Raw genomic sequence first — 20,828 nt, forward strand, 5'->3', positions numbered from 1 at the left:
CCTCCACCTCACTCACATACACTCTCTTCGTCAGTCTTTCACCCTCCATCCTCTCCACATGGCCAAACCACCTCAGTGTTCCTCATAACGCTTCCTATCACATCCACATCCACACCACAACGCTCCTTTATATCCTCATTCGTCAGCCTGTCTCTCCACGTGACTCCACAGGCTCCTCTTAAATAACGCATTTCCACTGCTCTCACTCTTGACTTGTGTCCATCCATGTAAATATTAAACAACCAAGGCGACATCACACATCCCTGTCGCAGCCCCACTCTCACAGGAAACCAATCACTCACAGCATTTCCCACTCTTACACACGCTCTACTATTTACATGTGGAGTAGACTGTAGCACCAGTCGAGCAGGGCAGTACTCCCGAGGTGGATGGAAAGCTGATGACAGGGAGTGCTGGAGCTCCCGTTTCATCAGCCCTCAGGACTAGTTCCTGACCATCCCCCTTTGCTGAACTTTTTCAGTGTCTCAGTTACACAGAGAGTAGGCCAGCATGCTCTCCAGTACAAATTTCTCTATCTATCTTCACCAAACTACATGCACAGTACACACTACACTTCCTATTCAAAATTTACCAAAATGGCGTCAATTCACCTAGCCTCGGAGTCCCCAGGGGGGGGGACCATAAATGCCCCTGCCATCTGCCCCTCTCCCGGTGACGACTCGAGGTGCCTGGAACCACTGTCTGACTCTCTTCTTCTTCATTTCTGCAACATTCGCGGCCTTTCATCTAACTTTCGCTCTGTTGAGCACCACCTCTCCTCCTCTAAACCTCACCTTCTTTTTCTAACGGAGACTCAGCTGTCTGAGGCAACTGACAGCAAACGCTTTTCTGTATCCTCCTACTTTCTCTATACTCATTTCAAAGCCAAAGGTGGCTGTTGTGTATACATACGCAACGACTTATCTTGCTCTCGTGTTCCTGAACTTGATTCTTCTGAATTCTCCACTCTCTGGCTTCGGCTTTCCTGTCATTCTCTGACTAAATATATCTGTGCTGTTTACTTATCCCCTAATTCTACTGACTATCAAAAATTCTTCGACTATCTTACTTCTACGATGGAACACATTCTGTCCATTTCTCCTTTCTCTGAAATCTCCATTCTTGGAGATTTCAATGTTCACCACCACCTTTGGCTCTCCTCTCCTTTTACGGATCCACCTGGTGAACAAGCCTACATCTTTTCTATCCTTAATGACCTAGAGCAGCTTGTACAGCACCCTACCCGTATCCCTGACCGCCTTGGAGAGAGTTCCAACATACTTGACCTCTTCCTCACAACTAATCCTTCTGCTTACTCTGTTAATCTTTTCTCTCCGTTGGGCTCCTCCGATCACAACCTTATTACCTTAACCTGTCCTATCGCTCCAGTACGGCCTGCGGACCCTCCAGGGAAACGTCGTCTCTGGCATTTTGGAGCTGCGGACTGGGAGGCCCTCAGGCAGTACTTCTTTGATTTTCCCTGGAATGATTATTGCTTCCATGGCCGTGAGCCATCTGAGTGTGCCTTGCGCATTAAGGAGGTTATTCTCTCGGGCATGGAAGCATACATTCCTTTCTCATATCCTTTGACTAACGCAAGAAAGCCTTGGTTTAATCACGCTTGTTCTAATGCTGTCCGCAACAAGGAGAAGGCCTACAAAAGGTACCGGAGCCAACCCACCCCTGAATCACATAATCTTTACGTTTCTGCCCGGAATCGTGCTAAGTCTGTTCTTCGCTCTACTAAAAATAATTTCATCCATACTAAATGCTCTCAACTCTCCAACTCGAATTCTTCCCGCTCCTTCTGGCACCTTGCCAAAAATCTTTCTAACAACTTTACCTCATCATCCTTCCCTCCTCTTTTCTACTCTGATGGTTCTGTAGCTATTTCTTCTACTGATAAAGCAGATCTCTTCGCACAGACTTTCTCCTCCAATTCCACCTTAGACGATTCCGGTGCTGTTCCTCCATCACTTCCCCCTCTGACTTCCTCATGGCTGACATTAAAATTTCTTCAGTTGATGTATTTTCTGCCATTACTGGCCTCAGTACTAACAAGGCATATGGGCCTGATGGGGTCCCTCCTGTTGTTCTCAAAAACTGTGCTTCTGTGCTTACACCCTGCCTAGGCAAACTATTTCGCCTTTGTCTGTCAACTTGTACCTTTCCTTCTTGCTGGAAGTTTGCTCTCATTCAGCCAGTCCCAAAGAAGGGTGACCACTCCCAACCCTCCAACTATCGTCCAATTGCTTTAACGTCCTGTATTTCAAAAGTTTTCGAGTCAATTCTTAATAAAAAAAATTTTAAGGCATCTTTCCTATCACAACCTTCTTTCCGATCGTCAGTATGGGTTCCGTCAGGGACGCTCCACTGGCGATCTTCTCACCTACCTTTCAGACTCCTGGTCATCCTCCTTTCGGGACTTTGGCGAAAGCTTTGCCATTGCACTTGACATCTCAAAGGCTTTCGATCGAGTCTGGCATAAATCTTTAATTTCCAAACTGCCCTCCTACGGTTTCTATCCTTCTATCTGTACCTTCATTGCTAGCTTCCTTTCTGGTCGTTCTATAGCTGCTGTCGTAGACGGCCATCGTTCTTCTCCTAGATCTATCAACAGTGGTGTTCCTCAGGGCTCTGTCCTATCACCAACTCTCTTCCTTTTATTCATCAATGATCTTCTAAGCTGTACATCTAACCCTATCCACTCATACGCTGATGACTCCACCCTTCACCTTTCCATTCGGTTCCCGCAACGCCCATCTCAACAGTTACTTCAAGAAACAAGGGATGAGGCTATGGCACACCTAATGTCTGACTTGGCTCATATCTCTGACTGGGGTAAAAATAATATGGTTGTCTTTAATGCTTCTAAGACTCAGTTCTTACACCTATCAACCCGACAAAATCTTCCACAGGTATACCCACTAATGTTTAATAATATTCAGATTAATCCTGCATCATCCTTGAACATGCTTGGGGTTTCATTTACTCGGGACTTATCTTGGAAAGATCATATTACATCTCTTGTAAAATCTGCTTCCAAGAGATTGGGTGTGCTAAGCCGACTCCGCTCTTTCTTTACCCCTGCACAATTGTTGACTCTATACAGGGGTTTTATCCGCCCCTGTGTGGAGTACAACTCTCATGTGTGGGGAGGCTCCCCACATACAGCTCTTCTCAATAGGGTGGAGTCAAAGGCTTTTCGTCTCATTAACTCTCCTCCTCTTACTGACTCCCTTCAACCTCTGTCTCTTCGCCGCACTGTTGCATCTTTATCTCTTTTCTATCGCTACTTTAATGGTCACTGCTCCTCTGAACTGTCTGCTTGCATTCCTCCACCTCTACGACGGGCGCGTAGCACCCGTCTGGCAGCAAACTCTCATCCCTTTTCTGTCCAACTCTCTAATGCAAGAGTTAACCGTTACTCCCAGTCTTTCATTCATGCAACAGGTCAGCTCTGGAACTGTCTCCCTCTGTCTGTATTTCCTCCTGCCTATGATCTCCAGTCTTTCAAACGCAGTGTGTCCAGGCATCTCAAAATGATCGGATCTTGAATTTGGCTCTCTATTGTATTTTGTTTTTCTCTTGGAGGGAACTGTTACTGCGGGCTCATGGCCTTTGGTTCCTTCTTCCTCGCATTAAAAAAAAAAAAAAAAAAAAAAAAACTTTTCACCCCTTTTAGTAACCTACAATCAAGTCCATACAATCTTAAAACAGTCCACAAAGCCTCCCTATCAATTCTATCATACGCTTTCTCTAAATCCATAAATGCCTAAAACACATCCTTGCCTTTCACTAAATACTTTTCACACACTTGTCTCACCGCAAACACCTGATCCACGCATCCCCTCCCTCTCCTAAAGCCACACTGCTCATCACCAATCACTCCCTCTGTACCCTCTCTAACTCTCATAATTAACACTCTACCATACACCTTACCTACAACACTCAACAGACTTATACCCCTAAAGCTAGTACATTCATACTTATCACCCTTGCCTTTATACAACGGGACCACACAAGCACTTGCCCAGTCAACTGGCACCATACCTTTCACAAAGCACACATTCAACAATCTTACTAACCAGTCAACAATAGTCACTCCACCACCCTTCAGGCATTCCACAGCACACCCATCCATACCTGCAGCTTTCCCTGTTTTCATCTCCTTTACTGCCTTCTCCACTTCCTCCATCGTGATCAAAGAATCATTCAACTCTCCCAACACATTTATTCCTTGCACCCTTCCATCCACCACAATCTCAGCCACCCTTTCCTCCTCTACATTTAACAATCTTTCAAAATACTCTGCCCATCTCTTCCTTACTGCATCCATCTTAATTAACATCCTTCCATCCTCTGCTTTTACTCATTCTTCCTTCCCAGACTCTCCCTTTCGCACCCTTTTCACCTCCTTCCAAAACATTTTCTTATTCTGTTGAAAATTCTCTGTCAACCGCCTACCCCACCTCTCATCTGCTGCCAATTTAGCATCATGCACATCCCTTCTCGCCCTATTCCTCTTTTCCTTATACCTCTCATATGACATCTCCTCCTTCCTCTGCAGCCACACTTCATATGCACGTCTCTTCTCAGCCACAGCCATACTTACTTCCTCGCACCACCATTCACTTCCTTTTCTTACACCACCACCCACACGTCTCACACCACACACCTCTTCTGCATGCCCCGCCACAGCACTCTTAAATAACTGCCATTCCTCCTCCACACTGCCATTTTCCCGATCTTTCACTGCGTTCCACTCATCTTTCAATTTCTCCTGATACTCTTATCTTTTTCTCTCTTTTATCCAACTCACTCACTTTCAAAACCTCCCTGCCACACCTAACCCTCCTAGCTCTCACCCATCTCTTACCTACTCTTAACTTTCCCTCCACCAGGTAGTGGTCAGACATACCTCCACCCTCCCCTCTCAGAACTCTCACATCCAACAATCTTCCTATTACATTCCTAGACACAACCACATAGTCCATCAAAGCTCTATCAACAACCCTTCAACCCTCCTGTCTCACCCATGTATACTTATAAATATCTTTCTTCTCAAACAGCGTATTTCCAATCACCATCTCTCGCTCAACACACATCGCTATCATTCGCTCCCCATTTTCATTTTTTCCAGGCACACCATTCATACCAACTACACCTTCAACTGCTACATTTCCCACTCAAGCATTCAGATCTCCCATCATTACCACATTCACATTCGCTCCAAAACTCTGCAGACACTCATCATTTTCCTTTGTGCAGGGGAATAATTATACCTGACTTCCAATCTTCCAGGACTCTACCTTCCTCCCAGGCCAATCTGCACATAATCTACATCCATTCTACTACTATCTCTCCCTCATGCTTCAGGATTTCACCACACACTCCATCAATTCTAGAAGCTTTCCTCATTTTAACTTTCTTCATCACTTCCACAACTTCCATCCTTCAGATTTCTTCCTCTATTCTCACATCGCATGATCTCCCAGCCATTCCCCTGCCACTTATATTCGCATTACTTTCATTCTCTATGTTCAACAATTCGTTAAAGTGTTCTCTCCATCTACTCACTTTTTCTCCCTTCTCCACTAGTAATCTACCATTTTTATCTTTTACATCCAACTAACTTCTTTGACACCTTGTCTAACTCTCTTTACCTCTTTCCAGAACATTTTCGTACATTCCCTCCACTTTACACTCAAATTCCTTCCAAATTCCTCATCCAATCTCTTCTCACTCTCTCTTACTAATCTTTTCATCTCTCTCTTCCTCCCTACATACAACTCTCTCTTCTGTCTTTCAACTTCTTCCATGCCAGTTTCTCATCCACTCACTATATGCTTTCTTCTTTTGTGCCACAACTCTCTCACCTCTTCATTCCACCATGCTGTTCCCTGCACCCCCTTTCATCTTCTCTTCACCCCACACACCACCTCACATGCTGCACAGATTTCTCCTGTGAATATCTTACACACACATTCCACATCTTCCACATCCCCCATCTACTCCAATTCATATTTATGCAATCACTCCTCCACTTCCCTCTTATATTCTGCCCTTTTTCCATCCTCCTTGTACGTACTTCCTCCTATCCTTTCTTCTTCTATTTCTCCATTTCATTTGGACATTGATTCTGACCACCACCAAGTGGTGGTTAGAGAGTCCACTCCCCCAATCTCTATATACTCTTGCATCCATTACACACCTTCCCATCCTGCCATCCACACATACATAATGAATCACTGTCTTCCGTTCATTCAGTTCACCATCTACCCTCCTCATCATTCGCCACGTATACCTGTGGATCATTTTACTCCATCCACCTTCACATTCCCTACTTTTCCATTCATACCTCCCATTAAAAACACTCTTTCACTCCTTCCAAACTTTTCCATGCACACTTCCACATTTGTCCAGAACTCTTCTTTCGCTCTGCTTGCACGATCTTGCATTGGCGCATACACGCACACAATCGCCCACATTTGAAGTCCAACTTCCAATCTTACTCATACAATCCTTGACCCGACTGATCCATACACTCTTCTATTCTCCTTCCATCTGTTACAACAATACATATTCCTCCTTTTGCCCTCTCATTCTCACCTATTCCAGCACATATACCCCATCCATATTCCCAAGCTCTCTCACTCTCACCTCCCCATTTAGTTTCAGTTAATCCACATACATCCACTTTCCCACCCTGAAGCACCTGGACTATCTCTCTTTCCATCATTTGCACCCCTTACATTCCACGTAGCTCTCCGTACCATGTCCTTTGTTCGGTCCTAAGTCATCACCTTTTGGTCAGTCCTGGTCCGAGGCTTCTGTTCATATTTTTAGTTAGTTGTTTTCCAGGGAGGGGCAATAACCCTCTGCCAACCCACTTGTTGTCACGCAGGGAACATTTGTTGGTTGGTTATAAGGTTACTACCCGGCATTGTAAATGCTTTCCTGGTTTACAGGAAAACATTTGGCCTGCCACTCAATGTAGAGTTACACAAAAAACAGAGCCACACTACATTAAGTAGGTGGATGATGGGTGCCCCCACCTACCACTGAATATATACAGTATATTTATATTTATATATATATATATATATATATATATATATATATATATACACAGTAATCCCCGTACTATCTGGATGCCCAATTTCCGGACATCCCCATTTACCGAACATTATCGTCCCGGGATCCAATATTCCCAAAATGGTCCGAAAACTGCTAAATATTTGAAAAAAATCCGACTTTTTCCCGCCTGTAATTTGAACTTGGCACGCGCAGCGCGGGACAGCTTTGTTTTGGTGCGTCATTCCTCCGACGTCTGCTAGAGCGCCCCTGCATCCTCCCCACTTACCGACCGTCTCTTGTCGTGAATGAACGCTCGTCGTCATGGCTGCCCACGTGCTCGCTTTTGTGGTGGTGCCTTACCTGCTGCAGGCTCTCCTGCTGCTCTAATGCCTCTTCTTCGTGTGTGTGATGATGGCCCCGCCGCCTGAGAAGAGGAAGAGAGTGGTTATGACTCTAGAGAAGAAGAGGGAGATATTGGAGAAAGTGGATGCGGGATGGTCTTCGTCACGCATCCTTCGTGAGTTCAACCTACTTTGTTTGATATTAAGAGATCCCGAGACAAACTCAAGCAGTACACGGCTGACTTCTCGTCGAAAAGCAAACACTACGTGGAGAGGAAGATGATGTTTACTCCCAAGTATGCTGAAGTCGACTGCTCCATGTTGATTTGGTATCGACAGCAATGTGCTGCTGGTGTGATGGTGCGTGTTACGGAGCTGAAGGCTGCTGCTGAGAAGTTTGCAAGACTTCACGACACCCTAGACTTCAAGGCATCCGAGGGTTGGCTCTTCGCGTTCAAGTTACGACATGGCCTTACCAACCGTAAGTCTCATGGCGAAGCTTTGGATGCTAATGAGGATGGAGCAGAGGAGTTTCGGCACAAGGTGAAGGGCTTCATCGCAGGGAGGGCCTCACTCTCGGTCAAGTCGACAACGCTGACGAAACTGGTTTATACTATCGCTCATTGCCTACGAACACTCTAGTCGAGGAGACGGAGAAGCGTGTACCTGGCCGCAAGCTCTCCAAGCAAAGGATATCTGCTTTGTGTTGTGCTAATGCTAATGGCATGCACCGGCTTAAGCTCATTATTGTTGGCCGTGCAAAGCAGCCTCGGTGTCTTCGTGGGGTGATGGATGTCCTTCCTGTCGTTTGGTACCATTCCTTGAAGGCATGGTTCACAGGCCACATCTTCAAAGACTGGTTCTACCGCCATTTCGTCAAGGAGGTCATACATTACCAGACGGAGAAACTGAGAATCCCACGTGACCAGGTAAAGGCCCTCCTCCACGACAATGCACCTGCCCTCCTGTGCGACAAGGACTTGGTGGCTGAGAATGGTCGCATTAGGTGCATGTTTCTGCCACCTAATACTACTGCTCTCATACAACCAATGGACCAAGAAGTGATTGTGGCAACGAAGTGGCTATACCGACGGAAGTTCCTGGACGAGGTGATGGTTGTTCTCGAGGACGAGAACGAGCGCAGGGAGGGACAGGACACGCAAGGCCAGCGGACTTTGGAAAACCATCGCCGCTACAACATCAAGTCTGCCATTTACAACTGGGCCAGTGCATGGAAGTAAGTCCCTGTCAAGACTCTTGAAAATGGTTGGTCTCGTCTGCTTCTCAGAACAGATGTGGAGCACGATTTCCTAGGTTTCGACGTGGATGACTTCCATGCACATCTACGTGCGCATGGGGACGATGATGATGTGGACGAGGTGCGTGAGTGGTTGGATGACGACGAGGGCGATCCTGGGTATCAGACCCTGTCTGATATTGAGATCGCATCTTCAGTTGCAGATGTCAGTACCCAGCTTGAAGATTCTGACAAGGACGGCGACAATGATGTAGTCTCCTCTCAGCATGACACTACTCCAGCCATCCCCAAGCTGAGCGCACTCCAGGAACACCTAGAGTTCATTCTGGACTACCTGGAACACCTGGACTGCGGCAGGGAGATGGGGCCCTTGGGACTTGTGGAGGAAGTGCGTGCTTTCAGGCAGCGCATCATTAATCATCAGAATTGTCGTTCCTTGCGTCAATCAACGACTGACAGCTTTTTCAGGCCCGTGATCCACGCTGTGCCCAGCCCTGGCTCCACTCCGTTGCCTCCTCAAGACAGGCCCTCATGCTCCGAGCCACAGCCCGCACATCAGCCACAGTGGAGTCACCGCTCGATGAGAGTTTGCACCTATCTTCAGAGTCGTCTGCAGTGGGTACGCCATCACTACGACCTAGCAACGCGCCCCTAGGTCACCTGTATGTGCTACTCTCAGACTCTGACAGTGATTAGACGCCAAGTACTTCTCCACTAGACCACACGGGAATTTACAGTGTTGTGCAGTGAAGAAAAACAGTGAATAGTGTTAAGGAATTTGAGTTCTGAGTGAAAAGACAAAGATTTATTGGACTGTAAATGTAACGTAAATTAACTTGAGTGTGTTTTGTTTAGAAAATGGTTTCAAGAGTGGAAAGACTTAAAGTGCAGAGTGCAACACTAATTTCATTAAGGTACAATGGAGCGCAAGTAAGACAAGAGTGAGCAGTGTTAAGAGAATGGAATTCTGAGTGCAAATGACTAAGTTCTGTGCAAGACTTCATGAACAGTGTACTGCAAGTGCTTCAGGAAATCCTTCTTACTGTCAAAGTCTGAGAGGAGGTTTATTCATCAAGATGGCCAGGGACTTGCTGTAAGTACCCAGAATGTTTCATATTGTACTGTACTGTATTTTCCATACTGTACTTATCTCTAACACCTCATTTCACTCTTTTATGTCCCTTATATGTGTGAATAGGGTATTAGGTGCTATGCATGTGCAGTAGGGAGGTATTTCTCTGAGTTAAGGTCCTTAACCCCTTAACCGCGGGGCGTCACTTTCGTGACGCTTGGGAGCAAGGGATCATACCGCGGGCGTATCATCTATCAGTACTGCCAATGTCCAACACTAGTCAGCACTCCTAATCTCATCTGTACTCCCATCCATTGTTGACAATTTAGCCATTTCTCCCCGTTCTTGACTCCCCTCCCTAGCCCCCCCTCTATTACCCTATCCTCTCGCCTGCCCGGCCGTGCTACGCTAAGTAAATCTTCCCTGGAATTTTTCACTGATTTCATCCACTGAAATAAGCCCTATGCCCTATTCTTATACCAAATAATATATACAAGAAAGAAATAAGGTAAGTGAGAGTGCCATACACCTGGAATTGGCTAATTATCACCTGACAACACCTCACGTGCACTCGTTCGCTAATTTTCGCTGTTTTTTTTTCCCCTTGAAATATGCCGTATAATCTATTTTCGTAATAAATATACACATAAGGAGGGAAGGGAGAAGCCTAAGTGATATTTACATTCACCTGGAACTACCTAATTTATAATGTATTGTCTAGATTTCCTGCCAATCATTTCAGTGCTATACATAGCTGTTTAAAGAGCTAACATTGGTAGTACTGAATATCCCCTAAGTAGGCCTCCACCCGGCCCTCCCTTATCAGTTTACTCTCATCTTCCGAAGTGGAGGTACGTCTGTTTGCTCTTGCTGACTTCAGGGAATTTTTCACCCCCATGCAAAGGGCCCTGTGACCTTTACCCCCTACTAAACCTCGTGTGGAAAGAGGTAAAGGGCTGACAATTGATAAAAGAGTGACTACGATCTTTCTATTGAGTAAAACAGTGGAAGTGGAATTGTAAATAATGTGTAAACAGAAAGTGAAAGTAATGAATGTAAATATACGTGAACAATGGAAAATAGTTTTATAAGTTACTTCAAGTGACAGTGCATAACACAGTGTAAATAAAATAGAAATGTAAATTACGTAAATAAAATAGAGAACGTAAATAGAAATGTAAATGAGTAGTATTATAAGAATACGAGCATATACCCTAGGAGTAATGAAAGTGAAAGTTTCACTCTAGCATGTCTGAATACTATGAGTTATGAGAGTGAAGATGAAAGTGACAGTCACTCTCAATGCTAGTATACAGGACGAGAAAGTGAATGCTACGTATTTTACTGAAAGAAATTGAATCCCTACAGTGACAATAAACTAATACTACTGAAGGAAACTTATGGATAAGTGTTATATAGAAATAGAAATATAAAGTGTGAGGGGTTTTATGAATAATAAATGACAGAGTACCAAGAGCGAACTAGCGCAAGTGCGACGGTCAGACGCGCTCATAATTTTCATTGCTTTCACAGTGTTTTTTTTTTTTTGGAGTATGGATCCTAAACTACTTGAAAATCATAGAGTAGTGTTTATAGTGTTAATATCTGGCTGTGGTAATCATATTACGGGTTGTCGGGAAGTGTAAAGTGGAGACTTCGTTACCCAACTTCAGAGGTCTCCACAAGTCCTACGGTAACTGACGAAGGCTCAACAAACATTCCAGGAGAAAGCTGAAGGTATATGCCATAAGCATATGTAATTTTAATATTCTAGGACTAATAACTGATTTTTGGCAAATATTTTTTGAGAGTCTATCGGAGCCCGAATAACCCCGCGGCACACGCAAAACATCGGTAAACATGCCCACGGTGTAGGGGTTAAGTACCAGTCCAGGAGCCATGGACTTCTTGTAAGTACCCAGAATGTTTAATATTGTATAAACCTACCTCTAAAACCTCATTTTATGCTTCTTTTGCATTTATTTCAGTCTTTTATGTCCCTCATTGGTGTGATTTGGGTCTTAAACAGGTGCCATGCATGTCCAGAGGGAGTTGTAGAGGTGTTTTTCTGAGTTAGGGTCCATAAGTACAAGTCCAGGAGGCTGGTGCCCACTATCCAGACAGGACCACTTTCCGGACATGCCTTTGGCTCTATTACGTCGGATAGTGGAGGGATTACTTATAAATATATATATATATATATATATGGAGCCTCTGTGGTTCAGTGGTAGAGTGTGCGTTTTGTACACGGGTGGACCATGGTTCGCGCCCCGCTAGGGTAATAAACTTTGGGAGTGTTCTCCCAGCCACGTACTGCATTGGGGGACAGAAGGGGTGCTGTGGTTGAACCAGTGTCGCTTACTGTAAAGTATGCTTGCACCCAGCCGGCTTGCGCGGGCCGATTACACTTGGTTCACAGACTACACACACATCTAAAGCCACTCCAACACTACAGTTACACTTACAAGCACTTCTCACCCGACATACAATCTCTACCAGACAGCCTAAGCCACTTGGTAGAGATACATTGGCTGTATCGTCCCGACTTCGGTCGGGATAGGCCAGTCCTGCAGTGGATACTCAAACGGCTGATGAGAGATAGATATATATATATATATATATATATATATATATATATATACAGTGCTCGACAGAAGTATATGGCGCCCGCCGCCCCCCAACGAAACAAACCTGTCAACTATGGAAAAAAACATGTAAATAATGCATTATAATTACCTTTAATGCTTGGTAGGGTTTCCTTTGCGCCTCTTCACGGACCTGAGACGTCGTGGAAGTGAAAGGGCCAGGTTTCTCAGGTGCTGGGGTGATATACTTGCCCAGGACTCACGAATGGCTGCTTCCAGCTTAGGCAGAGAGCTCACGTCCTTCCCTTGGAGATTCTTCTTTACAAGGTACCAGAGATTTTCTATCGGATTGAGGTCTGGGCTATTGCTTGGCCAGTCTTTCATGAAGGAGACCTCGCAGTCATGAAGCCAGTTGGTGACAGATTTGGGTTTGTGAGCAGGTGCACCATCCTGCTGAAACACTCGTGCATCTGTGAGCTTGAAGGACTCAGGTAAATGATCACAAAGCAGCTCCAGGTAAATGTCCTGATTCTCTTTGCAGTTCCTGGGATGCACAAAAAGCTTCCCCAACCCTTTACCAGAGACACAACCCCATACCATTAGTGAATCTGGGTGTTTAACTGTGCTTTCCACGTAATGGGGGTCAAGCGAGTCACTACCCCTGCGCCGGTACACTCGCATTCCTCGATTATAGGTAACGGTAAACATTGCCTCATCAGACCACAACATTGACAACCATTGCTCCTCACCTTAGGTAAGGTACTTGTTAGCAAAGGCAAGTCTACAAAGTCACTGGTTATGTGTAAGAACAGGCTTTCTCACAGGCCTGTGGCTTGTGTAAGCAAGTTCATGGCCTCTTCAAGAAACATTGCACAATGAAACCTCGCCAAACACTTCCGAGTTGCTCTCCTTAATTCTTTTTGCAGTTACACGAGGAGTAGACTCCACTGCATGTTTGAGCACATTAACTGACCTCGGGGAAGTTTTCCTGGGCCTACCAGACCGTGGTTTCTTTGTTGGAATGTCACCACTGTTTTCCACTCTGTAACGGGCACACCACCTCTGCACTGTCGACCGAGCCACACCAACCAACAGCTGTTTTCTCAGTCGCCTAAGTACCCGAATCGGGCACCCGCTCCCGAGCCTTGGACACCAGCACCCAAAAACTGAGATTGGTTTTCTCAGTGAATGAATTTCTCAGGTGCAAGCGCCCGAGCCTCGGAACCTAGCGCCTGAGTGATCAGCACTGAGTTGGCAATACTGATCAGGCCCGCCTGTGGTAGTTATCACTATTTTACTACCAAATATTGAGCAATATTGACCAATCATATTTAATTTTGCATAAATATAGGTATATTATATTTTGGGTAGTTTTTTGTGTGGCGAAAATCATTTTAACCCTCCCAGGCACAGTCACGCGATTCGCGTGACGTCGGCCTGCACTCTGCCAGGCACAGTCACGCGAATCGCGTGGTTTAGGCACAAAAATATTCGTCAGAAAAAAACTTATAGGCCGATTTGCGTGATTTTTGGAAGCGTCATAGGGTAGCCAAGGCTTTCTCGAGGTAAGTAATTGGCAACGCTGCTTTGCCTTATCTACCTCAGCCCGCTCCCTCCAACCTCAGTGTTTGTTGAGCAGTCAGGCGGTGGTGTTTGACAGCTCGTGGTTCCCTTTAAATCGTCCATAATTCTCCCCCTCTTGCCCAAAGCAAAGGCCCTATTGACTCAGTGAGATAATACATTGTATGTGAACATATAGTGACGTGATATTGTCGATGGAACATACATATATGTATTGCAAAGCAATTCTGGCCGTTAGCAATCGTTGGGCCTTGGAGCCAGACGCATGGTCAGTGTAGCGGGGTTTCGCCACTCCGCCCCCCCATAGGCCGTATGGCGTGAGTGGAAATACGTATATAAATGAAGCCAAGGCATAAATATATATTGTGTGAAACATACGGTGGATAGCTTGGTGAAATTATGGAGCCAGCAAGCGTTACGTGTGGCATGAAACAGAGTGTTGTGAAGGGGCAAACCTGAAGTTGGGAGGGGAGAATTACTGGTGTTTTAGGGCTGGAATTATTGTGATTCTGATAGTGTAAATGCGTATGGAATTGTATGAAATATACGTCAAACAAGCCGCGAGTTTCCGTGAACGAGTGTGGCGTGTGCTAAAAATAAAGTTGCCTCATACTCTCACGGAGAAGCTGACACACACACACACACACACACACTACATAACTCCTCATCTTCAAATTCCTGGTCTAACTGGATCAACACCCCTGGAGGAAGTGAGTTCTGCAAATTTTGTTGATATATGTAATAATCTATTACCATTACCTCTCACACTTTCAGACAAATAACCATTTTCTCCTACAGATTACACATATGAAAGAAAGTAAATCTCCACAGCAGTAACTATAGAAGAGTTATGTTTATGTGTAGTAGGTTATAACGATAGAAAAACATCCATGGAAGATGTAACAGTCTGTACAGATAGGGGGAAAAAAAAGTTAGTAGCATAGTCTTCAGGCCGGTGTGCGAGGAAGAAACAGTGTGTGTAAAAGTTGGTAGCGATTGGAAGAGTAACCTCACTTTGTCGGCCAATTAGTCGAAAACTATTAGACTTATCGATTTCCTGTTACAACCATCATCAATACCACTAAATTCTACGTAAGATCAATACCAGAATGTAAGCCTTTGGTAGCGTTTTGGGGGGTAAAAGGCGAGAGAAATGTTTTTGTTCCTAGCGGTTGTTGTATGACATGACAAGCGCTCGGAGTAATAACATAATTTTGTCGGCCAGTTACTCGAAAACTATTAGACATCGATTTTCTGTTACAACCATCATCAATACCACTAAATTCTACGTATGATCAATACCAAAATGTAAGCCTTTGGTAGCGTTTTGGGGGATAAAAGGCGAGGGAAATGTTTTTTTCCCTCGCATTTGTTATCAGTGACATTCGCTCGGAGTAATAACCTCACTTTGTCAGCCAATTACTCGAAAACTATTAGACTTATCGATTTTCTGTCACAACCATCATCAATACCACTAAATTCTACGTGTAATCAATACCAGAATGTAAGCCTTTGGTAGCGTTTTGGGGGGTAAAAGGCGAGGGAAATGTTTTTCCTCGCATTTGTTATCAGTGACATTCGCTCTGAGTAATAACCTCACTTTGTCGGCCAATTACTCGAAAACTATTAGATTTATCGATTTTCTGTTACAACCATCATCAATACCACTAAATTCTATGTAAGATCAATACCCGAATGTAAGCCTTTGGTAGCGTTTTGGGGGGTAAAAGGCGAGGGTTTTTTTCTTTTTCCTCGCGTTTGTTATCAGTGACACGCGCTCGGAGTACTAACCTCACTTTGTCGGCCAATTACTCGAAAACTATTAGACTTATCGATTTTCTGTAACAACCATGATCTATACCACTAAATTCTACGTGTGATCAATACCAAAATGTAAGCATTATGTTACGTTTTGTGCGAGAAAAGGCAGTGGAAATGAGTGTCTCTTCCCGGCTGTTACCATTGAAAAATGCTTGTAGTAATACTCTCTGTTTCTCTGCCAATTACTCGGAAACTATTGGACGTATCGATTTCACGTTTGAACCATGATGAAGAGCAGAAAATTCTACATATGTACAATACATAAATATGTAATATTTCTGATAAGAATTCGTTGTTACGTAGATGGGAACATTGCGTACGCCTTGCGCGCATCACGAAAGTCAGTCACGCACGGAGTGCCTAGTACTTTTTTTTTATTTACTCGAGAACTATGAGGCGTATGGGGTTTTCCCGTCACAGTGGGAAAGCTGGATAATTGGGGCATATTACTATGTAATAAAAACATAAGGTGCCTGGGAAAACTTTGCTCTCAGAGGTCAGTGAAATTTTTCCAAAAATGGCTCTCAGTTTTTGGCCATTTTCTCGAAAAGTATACATCGTATCTCAACCGGATTGGTTTCGTTAGAAAGCTGATGAAATTCTCTATAAAAACTTATTAGATCCTGTATGATGGAAAACCTTCAAACGGCAATGTTGGGAAGTGAAAAAAGTTTACTCGACCATGCTTCCAGGGCTAATAACTTTTTTTGCTGGTGTTTTCCTGTGTTTTGGTCATGTTTATCAGATAGAACAAACATCCATGCATACCTGGAGATAGGTTTCATGGGAATACATGGATTTTTGGGTGGCGAAAATAAGGCAAGAATGTGTTTCATTCGCTCAAATTTGCCGCACGCGCGCTTCCCGGCCGGGCGGCTTCGTAGTGAAAATTCCTGCACCAGAAAACTTACTGAAACTTACCGTGCGGGAAAGGGTTAAAAGTGTGTTTTGAATGATTGGTCAGCAAGAGGAGCCAAGGTCACTCACTTTCGGAACATTTACCCACATTACCAATGGTTTAAGGCATTTTGATTAAGGCAAGGAATATGATTTGGTATTGTTTTAAGCATATATCTGAATGTACAATAGGTATATAATACTTTTTCCAACCGCCTGCAGTGGTGACATGCAGCCAAGGCAGACGACGGAGCTAGTTTTTTGACGATAGCTAGTATTATTGTAGCTGCACCATACTCTTGTAAAACATTTGAGAGTGTACAAATTTTTAACAATAGTCTGCACCAAAACATCGAAATATTACGTACTGACAATACCCAGTACATACCACACATATTTTCATATATTATTTTTAAAAATAAACATAAAATTTACAGCAGCCTGCCCAGCTCGGACGGTGTACCCTGACCGATTAACAGTTGGGTGCTTCCACCCGATTGTTCCAATAATGGCCGTGTCACAGGCCTTGGAAACGCCACTAAGAAAACCAAATCGTTCTCGGGAGCTAGCAGACGACCTTGAGTGTGCAGTCCGAGGCGACTGAGAAAACGGCGGCGAGTCACTAATTTCCTTTGTAGGGTGGCCTGCCTCCTTTAGAGCAATGATCTGTGATATTATTTCACTAGATAATTCATGGGTAGGGACCATATTGAAGTAGTGAAAGCCAAAACACTGCGGTTCACTAGGTAAAAAATGGCGCAACAAGAGAGGGAGGAGCGGCTGGGTTCCCCTCTCTAATGCAGCCCGCAGGCAACTGAGGCACCAGCCAACCAGCGCGCAGTAAGGCCTCAGGCTGCAGTGACGTCATGTTAGCGCCCAAACCTTCTGGCTAAATTTTTTCTAACAAAAAAGGGTGATTCTTTTTCGCCAAAAGTATTGGGCGCCTTCACATAGGTGCCCAATACTTTTGTTGAGCACTGTATATACATTATATATACATACAGTAACACCTCGTTATACGGTATTTCGCTTATACGATGTCGACATTTCAGTACCCTACGCTCGCTATACATTGGGAACGATTCGCTAAAACAATGGATCATCTGCGGCTCAGTGAACAGCAAATGCATGACCACAACACAAACATCCCCACACTGTCAGTGCTGGACAACACATACTTGCCCACCAGTCCAGCCTCATCAGCCAGTCCTGCCCAGCCAGCCAGTTCTGACAGTGATGAGTGAGGGCCGTGAGGCCCTTACTGTCCCTTAGCCTCAGAGTCGGGACAATTAGCCGTCAAGTCAATTCACTGTCAAGACGATTCCCCGTCATTTATTTACATATCAGTTTATTTAGCAAGTACACTAGTTTTTGAATTATATGAGTTATAAAAGTGATGGTGGTTTATTGTTTTCACAATGTAAAATATGGCATCAAATAATGGGTATTAACAGAAAAAATATAAATACACTGAAATGCAAATCAGGCGATTTAACATAAGGCTACATACGAGACACTGCTATTTATATAAATGCCTAATGACCTTAAGTGAACGATCGACATACTCTGGAATTATATGAGTAATCTTCACATTAAGTCTATATAAAGGTTTCGAGAAAATTTGCCGTCATAACAATAACAAGTCAATTCGCCGTCACGACAATTCCCAGTCATTTATTTACATATTAGTTTATTTAGCAAGAACACTAGTTTTTGAAAACTTGTACTTCTTCAAAGTAATTTTAAAATATCCCCAGGATGTTGTTGTACCAATGGAAATTACCTACAGCAAGGTAGAAACAAGGTTATTACTGTATTGTCTAAAAATGCAACTTATAAATGATATCCAAAGCCTATGCTACTGAATGAACACAGACTTTGATAGATCCCCGTGAAAACTAGTTATTAATGAATCAATTAATCAATATTAAGAATATTCATGGAATGATGGGGAATTGTTCATATTTTGACGGCGAATTGACTTCAGGGCGAATTGTCTCGGAACCACATCAACAACCCTACTTGCTTCTGTAAAGGTAAGAGCTACTGTATACTGTAGTTTTCAAGTTTTTTTCCTCTTTATTCATTATTAATATGTTACTTTAAATGTTTGAACATAAGGATATTTCATGTACGTGAGTGCTAAGGTGTCTGTATGTGATAATTTAGGCAGGTCTGGGAACGTATCTCCATTGACTCCATGTTATAATGGACTCACTACACGATGGATTGCTATATGATGGGGTTTTCAGGAACGGAACCCCATCGTATAACGAGGGGTTACTGTGTGTATGTATGTATGTATGTATTATATATATATATATATATATATAGATAGATATACAGTAATCTCTCATTTACCCAGACAGAACAGGGCTAAATGCATGTCCAGGTAGTGGCAACATCCGGATAATGAACACTATTCCCCTACCATACCCAGACCCTACCTATACCCAACCTCCAACCTATACCTAACCTATTTTTACAGTACCTCTGCTTAATATGGCAGTGTTTTCCAGTCATTCGGGGATATTTAGATATCAAAACATATAAAGAAATATCCCAAGTAATGCTAAACACCAAGAAAACCATGCAGAAAAAGCAATGAAAACCAAAAACACCCTACCTATACACTACTGTATGTACAGTACCCCTCCTTATTTTGGCATTGTTTTCTGGTCATTCTGCCATATTTTGACATCAAAACATACATAGGATTATCCAACATAATTTTCAATTAAAAAAATAAAAAAAGGCAAAACCACCACTAAAAATATTATATATATATATATATATATATATATATATATATATATATATACGGTATATACACTACTGTATGTACAGTACGCCTCCTAAGTTTGACACAATTTTTAGGTCAATCTGCCATATTTAGACATTTAAACACACATAAGAATATCCAAAGAAATGCTAACACCCCCCCCCCAAAAAAAAAAAAAAAAAAAAAAACACTGGAGACCAAAAAAGACCTGACCTATACACTACTGTATGTACAGTACCCCCCCCCCCTAATTTTGGCAGTCTCCCGATCATTCTGGCATATTGATACATCAAAATACACATAGGATTATCCATGTTAATGCCAATCATCAAGAAAACACTGAATAAAGAACAAAAATCAACAAAAAACCTGAAGGAGATTTGCAAAATCAGTAATCTGTGAAGAGTAATTGCTCCCGGGGCTAAAAAAAAAATTCCATGGCCAAATATGCCCTTGGAAATTGGTTATATTGGTATAAATGGTATACCTTCATCTTCCCTGGTGTTGATACTGTAAGAAAAGCTAAAAAAAAACACATAAAACTCATAAGTAAGAGTAGAGACATGCAGTTAAAATAAAGTGTTCTGGAGTAAAACTTACCCCCATACAACTTTCCAACATCCACGTGAAAAACTTTGCCAGCACCTTCTAAGAACTGAGCATATGTCTAGATGCAGAATTTCATTAGCTTTCTCATGGTCACTTCAAAATGAAGGAAAGAAAGACAGAAGAGGAAGGATGAAAAGAAGGAGAGGAAAGGGCAGGCACCTGAGAGCTGCACTGCATTCAGTGAGTGGATGGTAAGCACCCCCACCAACCACTATCCTCATCGTAAAATGAAGGAAAGCCGCAATTAACAGTATGCCCAGTGGAATGGGCCAAACACTCATTAGTTATGCCACTGTCCCTCTCCCACACCCACTCACCAGTGACTGGAGACGTTTATCCCTACGCTCATCAAGCAAAACTAGGCCCTGAGAAAGTAGAGTCAGGGCTACATCGGCCTTGGTGTCAGAACGCTGAATTGACACATATTCCATTCCAGCATTTCGATATTCCCGGTTGACCAGAACCTCCCTGTCCATCACTTCCTCCATCAATGCTGACAGTGCCTCTTCTACAAAGTCCTCCTGGTTGGGTATACAGTGATGATTTAAGTATGGGGTTTGGTGAAGTACACTTAGTAACTTTCCTACAAATCATTAACTCATGGAGTGTGTAAGTCTGAAGTAAATGTTTTCTAGGCACAGCTTAAACTGTGACTTGCACTCCATGGGTCAAAAACAACCAACAGCCAATCCTATACTCATTCCTTTCAAGGTGTATAGGCCTGATGCCTGGCAACAATAGTCCAGTATATTTAATAGTAACTGACCAGTCTACACCCTTACTGACAATACATACTAAAAAA

The 20,828-nt window shown here is 43.5% G+C and overlaps 1 protein-coding gene across 1 annotated transcript in view; it reads right to left on the reverse strand.

Moving 5' to 3' along the window:
• Nucleotides 1-20,828, reverse strand: part of Tudor-SN (Staphylococcal nuclease domain-containing protein 1) — a 294,602-nt gene that overhangs the window by 10,237 nt on the left and 263,537 nt on the right. The window contains exon 16 of the mRNA XM_080278226.1: nucleotides 20,344-20,547. Within this exon, the coding sequence (XP_080134352.1) occupies nucleotides 20,344-20,547 (204 nt within the window). The remainder of the gene's footprint in view (nucleotides 1-20,343; nucleotides 20,548-20,828) is intronic.

The sequence above is a fragment of the Coenobita brevimanus genome, chromosome 72 (genome assembly GCF_032717465.1).
Source record: "Coenobita brevimanus isolate Jiangsu-jjx chromosome 72, ASM3271746v2, whole genome shotgun sequence".
In the NCBI taxonomy this organism is placed as follows: Eukaryota; Metazoa; Arthropoda; class Malacostraca; order Decapoda; family Coenobitidae; genus Coenobita; species Coenobita brevimanus.